The sequence below is a fragment of the Somniosus microcephalus genome, chromosome 18, assembly GCF_052327205.1.
Source record: "Somniosus microcephalus isolate GS21.2 chromosome 18, FLI_Smic_1.0, whole genome shotgun sequence".
NCBI classification, from domain to species: domain Eukaryota; kingdom Metazoa; phylum Chordata; class Chondrichthyes; order Squaliformes; family Somniosidae; genus Somniosus; species Somniosus microcephalus.
The window spans coordinates 83,681,798-83,700,649 of record NC_141004.1 but is presented as its reverse complement, the minus strand read 5'-3'; the positions used below and the strand labels follow the sequence as shown (position 1 = coordinate 83,700,649).

Genomic DNA, 18,852 nt, shown 5'->3' with positions numbered 1-18,852 from the left:
GGGCGTGGGGGGGGGAGTGGGACTAATCGGAGAGCTCGGTCACAGAGCTGTGGGGAAAGGGCATGGGGGGGGAGTGGGACTAATCGGAGAGCTCGGTCACAGAGCTGTGGGGAAAGGGCATGGGGGGGGAGTGGGACTAATCGGAGAGCTCGGTCACAGAGCTCTGGGGAAAGGGCATGGGGGGGAGTGGGACTAATCGGAGAGCTCGGTCACAGAGCTCTGGGGAAAGGGCATGGGGGGGGAGTGGGACTAATCGGAGAGCTCGGTCACAGAGCTCTGGGGAAAGGGCGTGGGGGGGAGTGGGACTAATCGGAGAGCTCGGTCAAAGAGCTGTGGGGAAAGGGCATGGGGGGGAGTGGGACTAATCGGAGAGCTCGGTCAAAGAGCTGTGGGGAAAGGGCATGGGGGGGGAGTGGGACTAATCGGAGAGCTCGGTCACAGAGCTGTGGGGAAAGGGCGTGGGGGGGAGTGGGACTAATCGGAGAGCTCGGTCAAAGAGCTGTGGGGAAAGGGCATGGGGGGGAGTGGGACTAATCGGAGAGCTCGGTCACAGAGCTGTGGGGAAAGGGCATGGGGGGGGAGTGGGACTAATCGGAGAGCTCGGTCACAGAGCTCTGGGGAAAGGGCGTGGGGGGAGTGGGACTAATCGGAGAGCTCGGTCAAAGAGCCAGAACAGGCACGACGGGCCGAATGGCCTCCTTCTGGCTGTCAGATTCCAACAAAATGGGATTGGAACACTCGCACAGACCCTTCCCACGGGTATGTGTGAAATTGGGGTTTGATTTTAGTAGTGTTTGGAGCAGGCAGCAGACCCTGTCCCACCTCCCTCGAGTCACTCACTGTCCCGGGCACTGCCTGGGTGCCTGGGACCAGGTAGCATGTAATGAGAACAGTCTTCAAAACTGGTGGCTCCATCAGGGCAGTGGAAATGCAGTCTCACTTTTAATGCATTAAAATTTTTGCGCAGGAGATCCTGCTCAGTGCAGGCTGATCAACTATTGACACTGCCAAGATAAGGCGTTAGATCAGCTTCAAACTTCCCGTTCTCCTCTAGGAGCCTGGTGCCTACTCCACAGCCTCCTCCTCATGCGTGCTGTCCAGTCCTTTCACCTTATCAGCACACATTCCTTCTGTCAGAGCATCCCAGCCTGGGGAGGGTTAGGGTGGGGTAAGGATTCGGCCAGGGCTCCCTCTCCGGAGTCACTATCCACCAGCCCTGACTGGAAGGTGCATGTGAGGCAGTTGGAATCAGCCTCAGCTCAGACTTCACGGAGATAGTTGGACACAGAGCTTATCCCAAACATCAACAAGATCTTCAAAGGGATTCTCAGTGACAGACCCGTTACCCACTAGAAGTGTCTTACGGACAGGTCCGGGCTGTGAATCTAACCCATTGCCCACGAGAAGTCTCACCGATAACAAACAGCCTTTATTTAATCGATAGCAAAATACTGCAGATGCTGGAAATCCGAAATAACAACAGAAAATGTTGGAAAAACTCCGGCAACATCCGTGGAGAGAGAAACAGAGTTCAACGTTTCGGGTCAAAACCCTTCGTCAAGACTAAAGAAGCTCAGGAAATGAAACCGATTAAAAGGCCAGTTTGGGGGCTGGGACAGAACAAGAGAAGTGAAGAGACATTGAGAGGTATTCAAAACCAGACGAGGTACAGACAGGCGTTTCTGTGGCCGTAGACGTGACTCCAGGATGGTTTGTTGCCTCCCTGGTGCCAGGGTCAAGGATGTCACTGAACGGCTTCAGGGCATTCTGAAGGGGGAGGGTGAACAGTCAGAGGTCGTGGTTCACATTGGGACCAATGACATGGGTAGGAAGAGGGATGAGGTCCTGCAGCAAGAATTTAGGGAGCTAGGTAGCAGATTAAAAAGCAGGACCTCAAAGGTTGTAATCTCTGGATTACTCCCGGTGCCACGTGCTAGTGAGTATAGGAATAGGAGGATAGAGCAGATGAATGCGTGGCTAAAGAGTTGGTGCAGGAGGGAGGCTTTAGTTTCCTGGATCACTGGGCCTGCTTCTGGGGAAGGTGGGACTTGTACAAGTCGGACGGGTTGCACCTGAACCAAAGCGGGACAAATATCCTTGCGGGGAGGTTTGCTAGCACTGTTCGGGGGGGGTTTAAACTAAAATGGCAGGGGGTTGGGAACCTGAGCAGGGAGACAGAGGAAAAGGAAACAGGGATAAAAGCAAAAGATAGGAAGGAGAAAAACAAAAGTGGCAGTCAGAGAAATCAACGGTTTAAATCAAACGTGGCCACAGTAAATAATAATTCTAATAGGTCTAAGAGCGTTAAAAAAACAAGCCTGAAGGCTTTGTGTCTTAATGCGAGGAGCATTTGTAATAAGGTGGACGAATTGGCTGCGCAAATAGAGGTAAATGAATATGATTTGGTTGGGATTACGGAAACGTGGCTCAAGGATGGCCAAGACTGGGAACTCAACATCCAGGGGTATTCGATATTCAGGAAAGATAGGCAAAAAGGAAAGGGAGGTGGGGTAGCATTACTGGTTAAAGAAGGGATTAATACAATTGTAATGAAGGATATTATCTCTGATGATGTGGAATCTGTATGGGGAGAATTGAGAAATACTAAGGGGAAAAAAACATTAGTGGGAGTGGTATATAGACCTCCCAACAGTAAGGCGGAGGTTGGGGATGGCATTAAAAGGGAAATTAAAGAAGCGTGCAATAAGGGCACAGCAGTCATCATGGGTGACTTTAATCTACATATAGATTGGGCCAACCAAATTAGTAACAATACTGTGGAGGAGGAATTCCTGGAGTGTTTACGGGATGGTTTCCTGGACCAATATGTCGAGGAACCAACCAGAGATCAGGCCATCTTAGACTGGGTATTATGTAACGAGAAAGGATTAATTAGCAATCTTGTTGTCCGAGGCCCCTTGGGTTGGAGCGATCATAATATGATCGAATTCTTCATTAAGATGGAGAATGAAGTAGTTGACTCAGAGACTAGGGTCCTCAATTTAAATAAAGGAAACTACGATGGTCTGAGGAGCGAGTTGGGTAGGATTGATTGGGGAATGGCACTCAAAGGGTTGACGGTGGATAGGCAATGGCAAACATTCAAAGACCGAATGGATGAACTACAGAATTTGTTCATCCCAGTTTGGCATAAAAATAAAACAAAAAAGGTGACTCAACCGTGGCTAACAAGGGAAATTAGGGATAGCATAAGATCCAAGGAGACGACATATAAATTGGCCAGAAAAAGCAATAATCCTGAGGATTGGGAGCAGTTTAGGATTCAACAAAGGAGGAGAAAGGGATTAATTAAGAAAGGGAAAATAGAATATAAGAGTAAGCTATCAGGGAACATAAAAACTGACTGTAAAAGCTTTTATAGATATGTGAAGAGAAAAAGATTGGTGAAGTCAAGCGTGGGTCCCTTGCAGTCAGAATCAGGGGAATTTATAATGGGGAACAAAGAAATGGCTGACCAACTAAATTCATACTTTGGTTCTGTCTTCACAAAGGAGGACACAAATAACCTCCCAGAGATGCCGGGGAACATAGGGTCTGATGAAAGGGTGGAACTGAAAGAAATCAGTATTTGTAGGGAAATGGTGTTAGGAAAATTGATGGGACTGAAGGCCGATAAATCCCCAGGGCCTGATAATCTACATCCCAGGGTACTTAAGGAAGTGGCCCTAGAAATAGTAGATGCATTGCTGGTCATCTTCCAGAACTCGATAGACTCTGGAACGGTACCCATGGATTGGAGGGTAGCTAATGTTACCCCACTATTCAAAAAAGGTGGTAGAGAAAAAGCAGGGAATTATAGACCGGTAAGCCGGACATCGGTAGTGGGGAAAATGCTAGAATCTATTATAAAAGATGTAATAGCAGAGCACTTGGAAAGCAGTGACAGGATCGGACAAAGTCAACATGGATTTACAAAAGGTAAATCATGCTTGACTAATCTACTGGAATTTTTTGAGGATGTAACTGGTAAAATAGATAAGGGAGAACCAGTGGATGTGGTGTATTTGGACTTTCAGAAGGCTTTCGATAAGGTCCCACATAAGGGATTAGCGTGCAAAATTAAGGCACATGGGATTTGGGGCAAGGTACTGACTTGGATAGAGAACTGGTTGGCAGACAGGAAGCAAAGAGTTGGAATAAACGGGTCTTTTTCCGAGTGGCAGGCAGTGACTAGTGGGGTACCACAGGGATCGGTGCTAGGACCCCAGCTATTCACAATATATATTAATGATCTGGACGAGGGAACTAGATGTAATATCTCCAAGTTTGCAGACGACACAAAGCTGGGTGGGAGGGTAAGCTGTGAGGAGGATGCAGAGAAACTCCAGTATGATTTGGACAGGTTGGGTGATTGGGCAGATGCAGTATAAATTGGATAAATGCGAGGTTATCCACTTTGGTGGCAAAAACAGGAAGGCAGATTATTATCTGAACGGCAATAGATTGGGAGAAGGGGAAGTGCAAAGAGACCTGGGTGTTATTGTGCACCAGTCGCTGAAGGTAAGCATGCAGGTGCGGCAGGCGGTTAAGAAGGCAAATGGTATGTTGGCCTTCGTAGCAAGAGGGTTCGAGTACAGGAACAAGGATGTCTTGCTACAGTTGTACAGGGCCTTGGTGAGACCACACCTTGAGTATTGTGTGCAGTTTTGGTCGCCTTACCTGAGGAAGGACGTTCTTGCCATGGAAGGAGTGCAGCGAAGATTCACCAGGCTGATACCTGGGATGGCAGGAATGACGTATGAGGAGAGATTGTGTCGATTGGGCTTATACTCACTGGCGTTTAGAAGATTGAGAGGGGATCTCATCGAAACCTATAAAATTCTGTCAGGTCTGGACAGACTAGATGCAGGAAGGATGTTCCCGATGGTTGGGCAGTCCAGAACCAGGGGTCATAGTCTAAGGATAAGGGGTAAGCCATTTAGGACTGAAATGAGGAGGAATTTCTTCACCCAGAGAGTGGTGAACCTGTGGAATTCTCTGCCACAGAGGGTGGTGGAGGCCAGTTCATTAAATATATTCAAAAAAGAGTTGGATATATTTCTTAAGGCTAAAGGGATCAAGGGATATGGGGAGAAGGCAGGGACAGGGTACTGAATTTGGATGATCAGCCATGATCTCATTGAATGGCGGAGCAGGCTCGAAGGGCGGAATGGCCTACTCCTGCTCCTATCTTCTATGTTTCTATGAGATGGTGATAGGACTAGTGGAGACAAAAGACGGCTCTAGATTAGGTGTGAAATGCGCTGGCAGAATGGGAGACAGCTGCCATGTGGGAGAGAAAAAAAGAGTTAGGCCTTTATTTAATAATGTTAAGAGAAGGCGGGGCCTATTCTCCAGAAGAACCAGTGTGGATCTACTGATGTTCAAACAGCTCCCTCTCTGAAGCTGCACTGTGTTCTTACCTGGCTGCAAGATGTCTGAATCGGGAAATTCATCGAAGTTAGACGTATCATCAATACTCTTTATTTCAATGGAGATTGCAGCCGGCCTCTCCCTGCCACACAAGAGAGTGGATTAGAGACTGGTAACTGCTGGAGAAAAGGGCTAAACAAATGGAGACACAGGTAACAGGATTCACAGGGAGAGCGGCAGGCCATTGCGCTTGTGGGCATGTGGCGGCTTCATCATACAGAGCACAGAGGGCACCAACAGCCTGTGGGGAACAGTGTACCGCATGGCACTCCACACACCAGCAGCCTGTGGGGAACAGTGTACCGCACGGCACTCCACACACCAGCAGCCTGTGGGGAACAGTGTACCGCACGGCACTCCACACACCAGCAGCCTGCGGGGAATAATGTACCGCACGGCACTCCACACACCAGCAGCCTGTGGGGAATAATGTACCGCACGGCACTCCACACACCAGCAGCCTGTGGGGAACAGTGTACCGCACGGCACTCCACACACCAGCAGCCTGTGGGGAATAATGTACCGCACGGCACTCCACACACCAGCAGCCTGTGGGGAACAGTGTACCGCATGGCACTCCACACACCAGCAGCCTGTGGGGAATAATGTACCGCACCCCACAGACCAGCAGCCTGCGGGGGAACAGTGTACCGCACGGCACTCCACACACCAGCAGCCTGTGGGGAACAGTGTACCGCATGGCACTCCACACACCAGCAGCCTGTGGGGAACAGTGTACCGCACGGCACTCCACACACCAGCAGCCTGCGGGGAATAATGTACCGCACGGCACTCCATACACCAGCAGCCTGTGGGGAATAATGTACCGCACCCCACAGACCAGCAGCCTGCGGGGAACAGTGTACCGCACCCCACAGACCAGCAGCCTGCGGGGAACAGTGTACCGCACTCCACACACCAGCAGCCTGTGGGGAACAGTGTACCGCATGGCACTCCACACACCAGCAGCCTGTGGGGAATAATGTACCGCACCCCACAGACCAGCAGCCTGCGGGGGAACAGTGTACCGCACGGCACTCCACACACCAGCAGCCTGTGGGGAACAGTGTACCGCACGGCACTCCATACACCAGCAGCCTGTGGGGAATAATGTACCGCACCCCACAGACCAGCAGCCTGCGGGGAACAGTGTACCGCACCCCACAGACCAGCAGCCTGCGGGGAACAGTGTACCGCACCCCACAGACCAGCAGCATGGGGGAGGGGGGCAATGTACGAGAAGGAAGCCAGATGATTCTTCACACAGTGCAGAGAGACGGTGGTAGAAAAGCCACCTTCAGTAAGGCAGGCAAGAGCTGTACACTGGAGAGTGCGGGACTGAGTAACTGACACACGGCCCATCTAACACAGACAAGCAGCTCCAGATCTGGGCCTCCCCAGGCGGACCATTCTCCTACCTGATGTGTTCCCAGTCCACACATTCAAAGAACTGGTTGCTCTTCACATCTTCCACTCCGCTGGCCCCGATTCTGGTCTCCGATTCGCAGCAGAACCTACAGGGTCACAGGTCAGTACAGAGTGAGGGGAGCAGCACAGACACAACCCACGGGTCCGACCCTTCCAGCAGGGTCACAGCCGCGATAACCACTGGGGTGGGGGAAAGAAGCAAGAGTCTCGCATTCCGGTAAAGTCAGTCTCCTCTAACGGTGCAGAATCTGGCTGGGGTTCAGATCCACAGGAGGCAGCACCCGTTTCACATCTCACCCCAGTGGCCACTTATCATACGTGAGCCAATGTTATTGGACCAGGAGAGGCGTCACAGCCAGGCCCACTGGACGTCCACACACATACATTGTCCAGCAAGGGTCACTGGGCGTCCACACACGTACATTGTCCAGCAAGGGTCACTGGGCGTCCACACACGTACACTGTCCAGCAAGGGTCACTGGGCGTCCACACACGTACATTGTCCAGCAAGGGTCACTGGGCGTCCACACACGTACATTGTCCAGCAAGGGTCACTGGGCGTCCACACACGTACACTGTCCAGCAAGGGTCACTGGGCGTCCACACACGTACATTGTCCAGCAAGGGTCACTGGGCGTCCACACACGTACACTGTCCAGCAAGGGTCACTGGGCGTCCACACACGTACACTGTCCAGCAAGGGTTACTGGGCGTCCACACACGTACACTGTCCAGCAAGGGTTACTGGGCGTCCACACACGTACACTGTCCAGCAAGGGTCACTGGGCGTCCACACACGTACACTGTCCAGCAAGGGTTACTGGGCGTCCACACACGTACACTGTCCAGCAAGGGTCACTGGACGTCCACACACGTACACTGTCCAGCAAGGGTCACTGGACGTCCACACACGTACACTGTCCAGCAAGGGTCACTGGACGTCCACACACGTACATTGTCCAGCAAGGGTCACTGGACGTCCACACACGTACATTGTCCAGCAAGGGTCACTGGGCGTCCACACACGTACATTGTCCAGCAAGGGTCACTGGGCGTCCACACACGTACATTGTCCAGCAAGGGTCACTGGACGTCCACACACGTACATTGTCCAGCAAGGGTCACTGGGCGTCCACACACGTACATTGTCCAGCAAGGGTCACTGGACGTCCACACACGTACATTGTCCAGCAAGGGTCACTGGACGTCCACACACGTACATTGTCCAGCAAGGGTCACTGGGCGTCCACACACGTACACTGTCCAGCAAGGGTCACTGGACGTCCACACACGTACATTGTCCAGCAAGGGTCACTGGGCGTCCACACACGTACATTGTCCAGCAAGGGTCACTGGACGTCCACACACGTACATTGTCCAGCAAGGGTCACTGGGCGTCCACACACGTACATTGTCCAGCAAGGGTCACTGGGCGTCCACACACGTACATTGTCCAGCACGGGCAGCACGGTGGCATAGTGGTTAGCACTGTTGCCTCACAGCACCAGGGACCCGGGTTCAAATCCGGCCTCGGGCGACTGTCTGTGTGGAGTTTGCACATTCTCCCCGTGTTTGCGTGGGTTTTCTCCAGGTGCTCCGGTTTCTTCCCACAATCCAAAGATGTGCGGGTTAGGTTGATTGGCTATGATAAATTGACCCTTAGTGTTAGGGGGATTAAATACGTGGGGTTACGGGGATAGGGTGGGATATGTGTTGGTGTAGAGGTTACGGGGATCGGGTGGGATATGTGTCGGTGCAGGCTCGATGGGCCGAAATGGCCTCTATCTGCACTGTGAGGTTTCTGTGATTTCTGTGAAGGGTCACTGGGTGCCCACACACGTACACTGTCCAGCAAGGGTCACTGGGCGTCCACACACGTACACTGTCCAGCAAGGGTCACTGGGCAGCGATCAGGACTGGGAACCCAGGATGGCTGGTCCCAACCCAGTGCAGCGACATGGAGGCAAACTGTAGTGACATTAAAGCTAGGCCCAGGCATGGTCAGAACAAGACTGGGGGTTGAAGGTGGCATCACAGTCCCCACGGAGCATAAAGGATGGGCGATTGGAACCTAAACTCATGGTACTGGGTACAAGCGTCAGCACACGGCACAAGAGAGCCACAGAGCATCTCCAGGATATCTCTGGTAACTATGCAAGGCAACTTCAGTGACACATACCACACCAGGACAGGCACAGCACGGGTTAGATACAGAGTAAAGCTCCCTCTACACAGTCCCATCAAACACTCCCAGGGCAGGTACAGCATGGGTTAGATACGAGTAAAGCACCCGCTACACTGTCCCATCAAACATTCCCAGGGCAGGTACAGCACGGGTTAGATACAGAGTAAAGCTCCCTCTACACTGTCCCATCAAACACTCCCAGGGCAGGTACAGCACGGGTTAGATACAGAGTAAAGCTCCCTCTACACTGTCCCATCAAACACTCCCAGGGCAGGTACAGCACGGGTTAGATACAGGGTAAAGCTCCCTCTACACTGTCCCATCAAACACTCCCAGGGCAGGTACAGCACGGGTTAGATACAGGGTAAAGCTCCCTCTACACTGTCCCATCAAACACTCCCAGGGCAGGTACAGCACGGGTCAGATACAGAGTAAAGCTCCCTCTACACTGTCCCACGTGTGGGGAGTTAGCCAGAAAGGAGCGCAGTTGATTCCCCAATGTTATTTTCAACAAATAGAAGTAAATGGGTATGATGTAATTGCCATTACAGAGACATGGTTGCAGGGTAACCAAAGCTGGGAACTGAATGTTCCAGAGTACTCAACATTTAGGAAGGACAGTCAAAAAGGAAAAGGAGGTGGCGTAGCGCTGTTAATAAGGGATGAGATCGGTACGGTAGAGATAAAAGATCTTGGCTTGGCAGATCGTGATGTAGAACTGGAATCAGTTTGGGTGGAGCTAAGAAACAGCAAAGGGTGGAAAACATTGGTGGGAGTTGTGTATAGGCCACCAAACAGTAGTGGTAATGTAGGGCACAGTGTCAATCAAGAAATTAGAAGTGCATGTAACAAGGGCAATACGGTAATTATGGGGGACTTTAATCTACATATTGACTGGGCAAATCAAATTACCACTAATGGTGTGGAGGACGAATTCTTGGAATGCATGCGAGATGGTTTCCTGGATCAGTATGTGGAGGAACCAACCATGGAACAGACTATTCTGGATCTGGTACTGTGTAATGAGAAAGGGCTAATCAATAATCTTGTGATAAAGGGGCCTTTAGGGACAAGTGACCATAATATGATTGAAATTTACATTAAGTTTGCGAGTGATGTAGCCCAATCTGAAACTAAGGTCTTCAATCTAAACAGAGGAAAAAACTACAAGGGTATTGATATACCTATCAATTCCTCCAATAAAAGGCGAAGAGTTACGAAGGTGACTAAAGGTTTTTATTGACTAAATAACAGAGCCCACTCTCGTGGGTGATCCGATCCAAGCAGGAGGAATACCAGCCAGTCGCTCACCTTTATACCTGGCCTGGTGGGTGGAGCCAAGGCGGAGTCGGCAGTGGTCATCCCAGGTATAGCAGTGTGGCAAGAGGCGACCTCGTACCGTGATACAATAGTGGTCAGTGATACAGTTATAACGAACAGTGGTGAACAGTGCTAACTACTAACAGTGATACGATAGTGAACGTGGTTTACCACATTCACCCCTTGTTTAGAATTAAGTCCGGCGGGGTGAAGTGTACTACCAATTCTGGTAGGTCAGTCTGTCCGGAGGCTTCGTAAGCCTCTCCGATCGCCGCAGCGGTGGTGTTGCCTTATCCGGTGCTGGTGCCTTATCCAGTGTTGATGCTGGTGTTTGCGTGGTCGGCGAGGGCTCGTGGGGTTCCGGCATGCCGTCTACCTGGACTGAGGTTGCGGGGGGTGGTGGCGGTGTTTCCGGATCGGCTGAGGGTGCGAGGTCTCGTAGGGAGACAGTGTCCTCCCGCCCGTCTGGGTACGCCACGTAGGCGTACTGGGGGTTGGCGTGCAGGAGGTTCACCCTCTCGACCAGGGGGTCCGTTTTATGGGTCCTCACGTGTTTCCGCAGCCAGACCGGCCCCGGGGCGGTCAGCCAGGTTGGTAGAGTGGTTCCCGTAGTCGACTTCCTGGGGAAAACGAACATTCGTTCATGGGGGGTGGTGTTAGTGGCCGTGCAAAGTAATGACCGGATGGAGTGCAGCGCTGTCGGGAGGACTTCTTGCCAGCGGGAGGTTGGGAGGCCCTTAGACTTTAAGGCTAAGAGGACGGCCTTCCATACCGTCGCGTTCTCTCTTTCCACCTGACCGTTACCTCTGGGGTTGTAGCTGGTGGTCCTGCTTGCTGCAATACCTCTCTCTAGGAGGAATTGCCGGAGTTCCTCGCTCATGAAGGAGGAGCCCCGGTCGCTGTGTATATAGTTCAGGAACCCGAACAAGGCGAAGAGGGCATTCAGGCACTTAATGACCGTGCTACTGGTCATGTCGGGGCAGGGGAAGGCAAAGGGGAAACGGGAGTACTCATCAACGATGTTGAGGAAGTACACATTACGGTCAGAGGACGGGAGGGGCCCCTTAAAGTCGATGCTCAGGCGCTCGAAGGGGCGGGTGGCCTTGATCAGGCTTGCTCGGTCCGGCCTATAGAAATGCGGTTTGCACTCCGCACAGGTCTGGCAGTTCCTGGTCATGGTCCTGACCTCCTCGATGGAGTAGGTCAGGTTGCGGGCCTTAATGAAATGGTAGAGTCTGGTGACTCCGGGGTGGCAGAGCTGGTCGTGGAGGGTCTGAAGCCTATCGATATGCGCGCTGGCGCATGTCATTCGTGAAAGGGCATCAGGGGATTCGTTCAGCTTGCCTGGCCGGTACAAGATCTCATAATCGTAGGTGGAGAGCTCGATTCTCCATCTCAAAATCTTGTCATTCTTGATTTTGCCCTTCAGCTTGTTATTAAACATGAAAGCCACCGAACGCTGGTCGGTGAGGAGGGTAAATCGTTTGCCTGCCAGGTAGTGCCTCCAGCGCCGTACTGCCTCCACGATCGCCTGGGCCTCTTTCTCGACCGACGAATGTCGGATCTCGGGGCCCTGTAGGGTCCTTGAGAAGAAGGCCACTGGCCTCCCCTCCTGGTTTAGGGTGGCGGCTAAGGCGAAGTCGGATGCGTCGCTCTCCACCTGAAAGGGGATGGACTCGTCCACTGCGTGCATCGTGGCCTTGGCTATGTCTCCCTTAATGAGGGAGAAGGCCGCGCACGCCTCCTCCGTGAGGGGGAAGGAAGTGGCTTTCAGGAGGGGTCTGGCTTTGTCCGCGTAATTGGGTACCCATTGGGCATAGTAGGCGAAAAGCCCCAGGGTTCTCCTAAGTGCTTTAGGGCAGTGGGGGAGGGGTAGCTCCATGAGGGGGCGCATTCTTTCTGGGTCGGGGCCGATGATTCCGTTCTCCACTACGCAGCCGAGGATGGCAAGGCGCGTGGTGTTAAACACGCATTTCTCCTTATTGTAGGTGAGGTTCAGCCGTTGGGCCGTACGGAGGAATTTCTCCAGATTCGCGTCATGTTCCTGCCGGTCGCGGCCGCAGATAGTGACGTTATCTAGGTAGGGGAATGTAGCCTGCAGTTCGTTCTGGTCAACCATCTGGTCCATCTCCCTTTGGAAGACCGAGACCCCATTAGTGACACCGAAGGGGACCCTAAGGAAGTGGTATAGGCGCCCATTCGCCTCGAAGGCGGTATACTGGCGGTCCTCAGGGTGGATAGGGAGTTGGTGGTAGGCCGACTTCAGGTCGATGGTCGAGAATACTTTATACTGTGCAATCTGATTGACCATGTCAGATATGCGGGGGAGGGGGTATGCGTCCAGCTGGGTATATCTGTTTATGGTCTGGCTGTAGTCGATGACCAGGCGGTTTTTATCGCCGGTCTTTACGACTACGACCTGGGCACGCCAGGGGCTGCTGCTCCCCTCGATAATGCCCTCTTTCAGGAGGCGCCGCACCTCAGAGCTAATGAAGGCTCTGTCCCCGGCGCTATACCGCCTGCTCTTGGTAGCGACGGGTTTGCAGTCAGGGGTAAGGTTAGCAAACAGAGAGGGTGGCGGGACCTTGAGGGTGGAGAGGCTGCAGGTGTTACGCGGTGGGCGGTTTAACGTTTGCTGGTTGTTGACTGTGAGTGGGGGGAGGGGTCCACCGTATGCTAGGGTTACGCTTTGGAGGTGGGATTGGAAGTCCAGCCCTAGTAGGACGGCAGCGCAGAGATGGGGGAGGACGAGGAGTTTAAAGTTTTTATACTCCGTGCCCTTAACCGACAGGGTCACGACACAGTAGCCGCTGATGTCCGTGGCGTGGGACCTCGATGCCATCGAGATTCGGCTGCGCGTTGGTAGGACAGAGAGGGAGTAGTGGCTCACCGTGTCTGGGTGGATGAAGCTCTCCGTGCTTCCGCTGTCGAACAGGCAGGTCGTGGCGTGGCCGTTCACTTTGATGTCCATCATTGACTTGGACAGATGGTGCGGGCGGGCTTGGTCCAGGGTGACGGAAGCTAGTGTGTAGCTGAGCGAGTCGTTGTCATCTGCGGGCGAGGCGGTCGGGCGTGGTGAGTAAAATGGCGTCTCCCACGAGGTAGGGCCCCATGAGGCACTATTGGGGTCGGTTGCCTTAATCAAAGATGGCCGCCCCCATGACTCATGTGTGGGGATGCTGGCCTCAGTTGCCCTAAACAAAGATGGCCGCCCCATGACTCATGTGTGGGGATGCTGGCCTCAGTTGCCCTAAACGAAGATGGCCGCCCCCATAGTTCGCATGCGGCACTGCTGGCCTCTGAGGATCCGCTCCTGCAGGCCTTGGAGAAGTGGCCTTTCTTCAGGCAGGTTTTACATATGGAGTTCTTGGCTGGGCAGCGCGACCTCGGGTGCTTCTCCTGGCCACAAAAAAAACAGCCAGCGGCCCGATCGCGGATGCCCGATGTCGGGGCCGGTGCCGGGGGTGGCGGGGCCGGTCGGGTCCGGGACGCCGACGCAGAGGTAGGTCCCGGGGGCGGCGCTGGGAAGGGTGCTGTGGTAGGGGTCGGGCCCGAGTCCCAGGGTCGCGAGCAGTACCTGGTGAATGCTTCCTGATCTTGGTGGGCCACTTCCAGGGAGATAGCGAGGGCTTCAGCTTTTTCCATGCTGAGGTCTTTAGCTTCCAGCAGTCTTTGCCGTGAGTACTCGGACCGTAGGCCTTTCAGGAATGCGTCGCGGATATTATCTTCAGTATTTTCGGCTGCCGACACCGATTTAAAGTCACAGTTCCTGGCGAGTGCATATAGCGCCTGTGAGAATTCGGCTACTGATTCTCCTGGCTGTTGCGGCCGTGATCTTAGGAGGTGCCTAGCGTACATGTAGTTTACCGGGGTCCGGTACTTCTGTTTCAGCAGGTTGATGGCGGTCTCGTAGGTAGTCATGTCCTCGATGAGAGTGTATACTCTCGGGCTCAGTTGTGCCTGCAGGACACTTAGTTTGGATGCCTGAGGGACGCTGGATTCTCTCAGGTATGATTCGAAGCAGACCAGCCAGTGTTTAAAGTCTGCGGCTGAGTTTGCTGCTCGTGGGTTCAGGTCCAGGTACGGCGGTCTGAGGGCTCGCAGCCAAGCTGGCTGGTGTGGCTGTGCTCCTGGGAGCTGCGCTGGTGGCTCCTCCGCCAGTTGTGACTCGTTGTCGGACATCATTAAATTTAGTCAATAAAATTGATATACCTATCAATTCCTCCAATAAAAGGCGAAGAGTTACGAAGGTGACTAAAGGTTTTTATTGACTAAATAACAGAGCCCACTCTCGTGGGTGATCCGATCCAAGCAGGAGGAATACCAGCCAGTCGCTCACCTTTATACCTGGCCTGGTGGGTGGAGCCAAGGCGGAGTCGGCAGTGGTCATCCCAGGTATAGCAGTGTGGCAAGAGGCGACCTCGTACCGTGATACAATAGTGGTCAGTGATACAGTTATAACGAACAGTGGTGAACAGTGCTAACTACTAACAGTGATACGATAGTGAACGTGGTTTACCACAGGTATGAGGGACAAGTTAGCCATGGTAGATTGGGAGACTACACTAAAAGGTGTGAGGGTGGACATACAATGGCTAACATTCAAGGAAATAATGCATAATTTGCAACAAACATATATTCCTCTGGGGCATAAAAACCCAAAAGGAAAAGTGATCCAACTATGGCTAACAAAAGAAATTAAAGCTAGTATTAAGTCAAAGGAAGCTTATAAAGTTGCCAGAAAAAGCGGTCAGCCTGAGGATTGGGATCTTTTCAGAAATCAGCAAAGGGGGACCAAGAAATTGATAAAAAAAGGGAAAATGGAATATGAGCACAAACTAGCGAAAAATATAAAAACGGATTGTAAAAGCATCTATAGGAAAAGACTGTCCTTTACAGTCAGAGACGGGAGAATTTATAATGGAGAATAAAGAAATTAAATAAATACTTTGTTTCTGTCTTCACGGAGGAAGACACAAAAAACCTCCCAGAAATACGAGAAAACCAAGGGTGTGACGAGAATGAGGAACTTAAAGAAATTATTAGTAAAAAAACAGTACTAGCAAAATTAATGGGACTAAAAGTCGACAAATCCCAAGGACCGGATGACCTACATCCTCGGGTTTTGAAAGAAGTGGCCATTGGGATAGTGGACGCATTGGTTGTCATCTTCCAAAATTCTATAGGTTCTGGAACGGTTCCTGCAGATTGGAGGATAGCAAATGTAACCCGGCTATTTAAGAAAGGAGGGAGAGAGAAAACGGGGAACTACAGACCTGTTAGCCTCACATCAGTAGTTGGGAAAATGCTGGAATCTATTATAAAGGATGCAATAACTGGGCACTTAGAAACTAATAGTCAGATTGGGCAGAGTCAACATGGATTTATGAAAGGGAAATCCTGTTTGACAAACCTACGGGAGTTCTTTGAGGATGTAACTAGTGGAGTAGACAAAGGGGAACCGGTAGATGTGGTGTATCTGGATTTTCAGAAGGCCTTCGATAAGGTCCCACACAAGAGGTTGGTGAACAAAATTAGGGCACATGGAATTGGGGGTAATATACTAGCATGGATTGAGAATTGGATAACAGACAGAAAACAAAGAGTAGGGATAAACAGGTCTTTTTCAGGATGGCAGGCTGTGACTAGTGGGGTACCACAAGGATCGGTGCTTGGGCCCCAGCTCTTCACAATCTATATCAATGATTTGGATGAGGGGACTAAATGTAACTTTTCCAAATTTGCTGATGATACAAAGCTAGGTGGCAGTGTCAGTTGTGAAGAGGATGTGAAGAGGCTTCAAGGGGATCTCGACAGGCTCAGTGAGTTGGCGAGAACATGGCAGATGGAATATAATGTGGATAAATGTGAAGTTATCCACTTTGGTATATAAAACAGAAAGGCAGAGTATTTCCTAAATGGTGAAAGATTGGGGAATGCAGATGCTGAAAGGGACCTGGGTGTCCTTGTACATGAGTCACTGAAGGTGAATGTGCAGGTGCAGCAAGCCATTAGGAAGGCAAATGGTATGCTGGACTTCATTACAAGAGGATTTGAGTACAGGAGTAAAGAAGTCTTACTCCAATTATATAGGGCCTTGGTGAGACCACACCTGGAGTACTGTGTACAATTTTGGTCTCCTTACCTAAGGAAGGATATACTTGCCATAGAGGGAGTGCAATGAAGGTTCACGAGATTGATTCCTGGGATGGCGGGACTGTCGTATGAGAAGAGATTGAATAAACTAGGCCTGTATTCACTTGAATTCAGAAGAATGAGAGGGGATCTCATTGAAGCATACAAAATTATTACAGGGCATGATAGGGTGGATGCAGGGAGAATGTTTCCCTTGGCTGGGGAGTCTAGAACCAGGGGCCACAGCCTCAGGATAAAGGGTAGGCCATTCAGGACTGAGATGAGAAGAAATTTCTTCACACAGAGGGCGGTGAATCTTTGGAATTCTCTACCCCAGAGGTCTGTGGAGGCTCAGTCATTGGGTATATTAAAAACAGAAGTCGATAGATTTCTGACTAGTAAGGGCATCAAGGGATATGGCGAAAGGGCCGGTGAATGGAGTTGAGGCAGAAGATCAGCCATGATCTCATTGAACGGCGGAGCAGGCTCGAGGGGCCGAATGGCCGACTCCTGCTCCTATTTCTTATGTTCTTATGTAATCTTTACCTCAGTATCAAGTCCTTGGCTTTCTCTGAAATGGGAACCTCTGGTGGGAATGTGAGGGTCTCTCTCCAATTCATCACTTTCTTGTACGTCTCCTGAGGGGTTTCTGAACAGAATGGTGGGTAGCCTGAAGGGAAACAAAAAGCACAAATTTTAGGCAGAACCTTGCACATGGGATGAAGCAAGTTCCCAGACAGCATGCAGGTTGCAGAGTGTGTACAACATAAGAACATAAGAAATAGCAGGAGTCGGCCATTCGGCCCCTCCAGCCTGCTCCGCCATTCAATAAGATCATGGCTGATCTGATCTTGGCCTCCACTCCACTTTCTGCCTGTTCCCGTAACCCCTGACCCCCCTGTAGTTCAAACATCTGTCAATCTCCGCCTTGAATATATTCACTGACTCCGCCTCCACAGCTCTCTGGGGTAGAGAGTTCCAAAGATTCACGAAGCTCAGAGGAAAAATTCCCCCTCGTCTGTCTTAAATGGGCGACCCCTTATTCTGAAACTGTGCCTAGTTCTAGATTCCCCCACGAGGGGAAACATCCTCTCAGCATCTACCCTGTCGAGCCCCCTCAGAATCTTATATGTTTCAATAAGATCCCCTCTCATTCTTCTAAACTCCAGTGAGTGTCGGCCCAGCCTGCTCAACCTTTCCTCATAAGACAACCCTTCCATCCCAGGAATCAACCTCGTGAACCTTCTCTGAACTGCCTCCAATGCAAGTATATCAGGAAGATATCAATGGACTGGTCAGGTGGGCAGAACAGTGGCAAATGGAATTCAATCTGGAGAAGTGTGAGGTACTGCATTTGGGAAGAGTTAACAAGGCGAGGGAATACACTATAAACGGTGGGACACTGAGAAGTGCAGAAGATCAGAGGGACCTTGGAGTGCATGTCCACGGATCCCTGAAGGTAGCAGGACAGGTAGATAAGGTGGTTAAGAAGGTATACGGGTACTTGCCTTTATTAGCCGAGGCAGAGAATACAAGAGCAGGAAGGTTGTGCTTGAACTGCATTAAACACTAGTTAGGCTGCAACTAGAATATTGCGTGCAGTTCTGGTCACCACATTGCAGGAAGGACGTTTCCCACATTACAACAGTGACTACACTCCAAAAGTACTTCACTGGCTGTAAAGTGCTTTGAGACATCTGGTGGTCGTGAAAGGCGCTATAGAAATGCAAGTATTTCTTTTTATTGCACTAGAGAGGGTACAGAGGAGATTTACGACGATGTTGCCTGGGCTGGGGAATTTTAGCTATGAGGAAAGATTGGATAGGCTGGGGTTGTTTTGTTTGGAACAGAGGAAGCTGAGGGGAGACCTTATTGAGGTGTATAAAATTATGAGGGGCCTAGGTAGAGTGGATAGGAAGGACCTATTTCCCTTAGCAGAAGGGTCAATAACCAGGGGGCACAGATTTAAAGTAATTGGTAGAAGGATTAGAGGGGATTTGAGGAGAAATTCTTCCACCCAGAGGGTGAAATCACTTGCTGTACCTGCCTGCTAACCTTTTGTGTTTGATGTACGAGGACCTCCAGATCCCTCGGTGCCGCAGCATTCTGTAGTCTCTCTCCATTTAAATAATAATTTGCTTTTCTAGTCTTCCTACCAAAGTGGATAACCTCACATTTTCCCACATTATACTCCACTTACCAAATCTTTGCCCACTCACTGAACCTCTCGATATCCCTTTGCAGACTCTGTGTCCTCCTCACAACTTGCTTTCCCACCTATCTTTGTATCCTCAGCAAATTTGGCTACATTACACTCGGTCCCTTCATCCAAGTCATTAATATAGATTGTA

General features: G+C 51.2%; 1 protein-coding gene across 6 annotated transcripts in view; it reads right to left on the bottom strand.

The window, feature by feature from the left end:
- Positions 1-18,852, bottom strand: part of LOC147105419 (serine/threonine-protein kinase 38) — a 175,617-nt gene that overhangs the window by 11,807 nt on the left and 144,958 nt on the right. For all 6 annotated transcript variants that reach the window (XM_086011719.1, XM_086011717.1, XM_086011718.1 and 3 more), the window contains 3 exons: positions 17,048-17,171; positions 6,852-6,947; positions 5,424-5,515 (listed from right to left, as the gene is read on the bottom strand). In XM_086011719.1, coding sequence (XP_085867845.1) covers positions 5,424-5,515; positions 6,852-6,947; positions 17,048-17,171 — 312 coding nt within the window. The remainder of the gene's footprint in view (positions 1-5,423; positions 5,516-6,851; positions 6,948-17,047; positions 17,172-18,852) is intronic.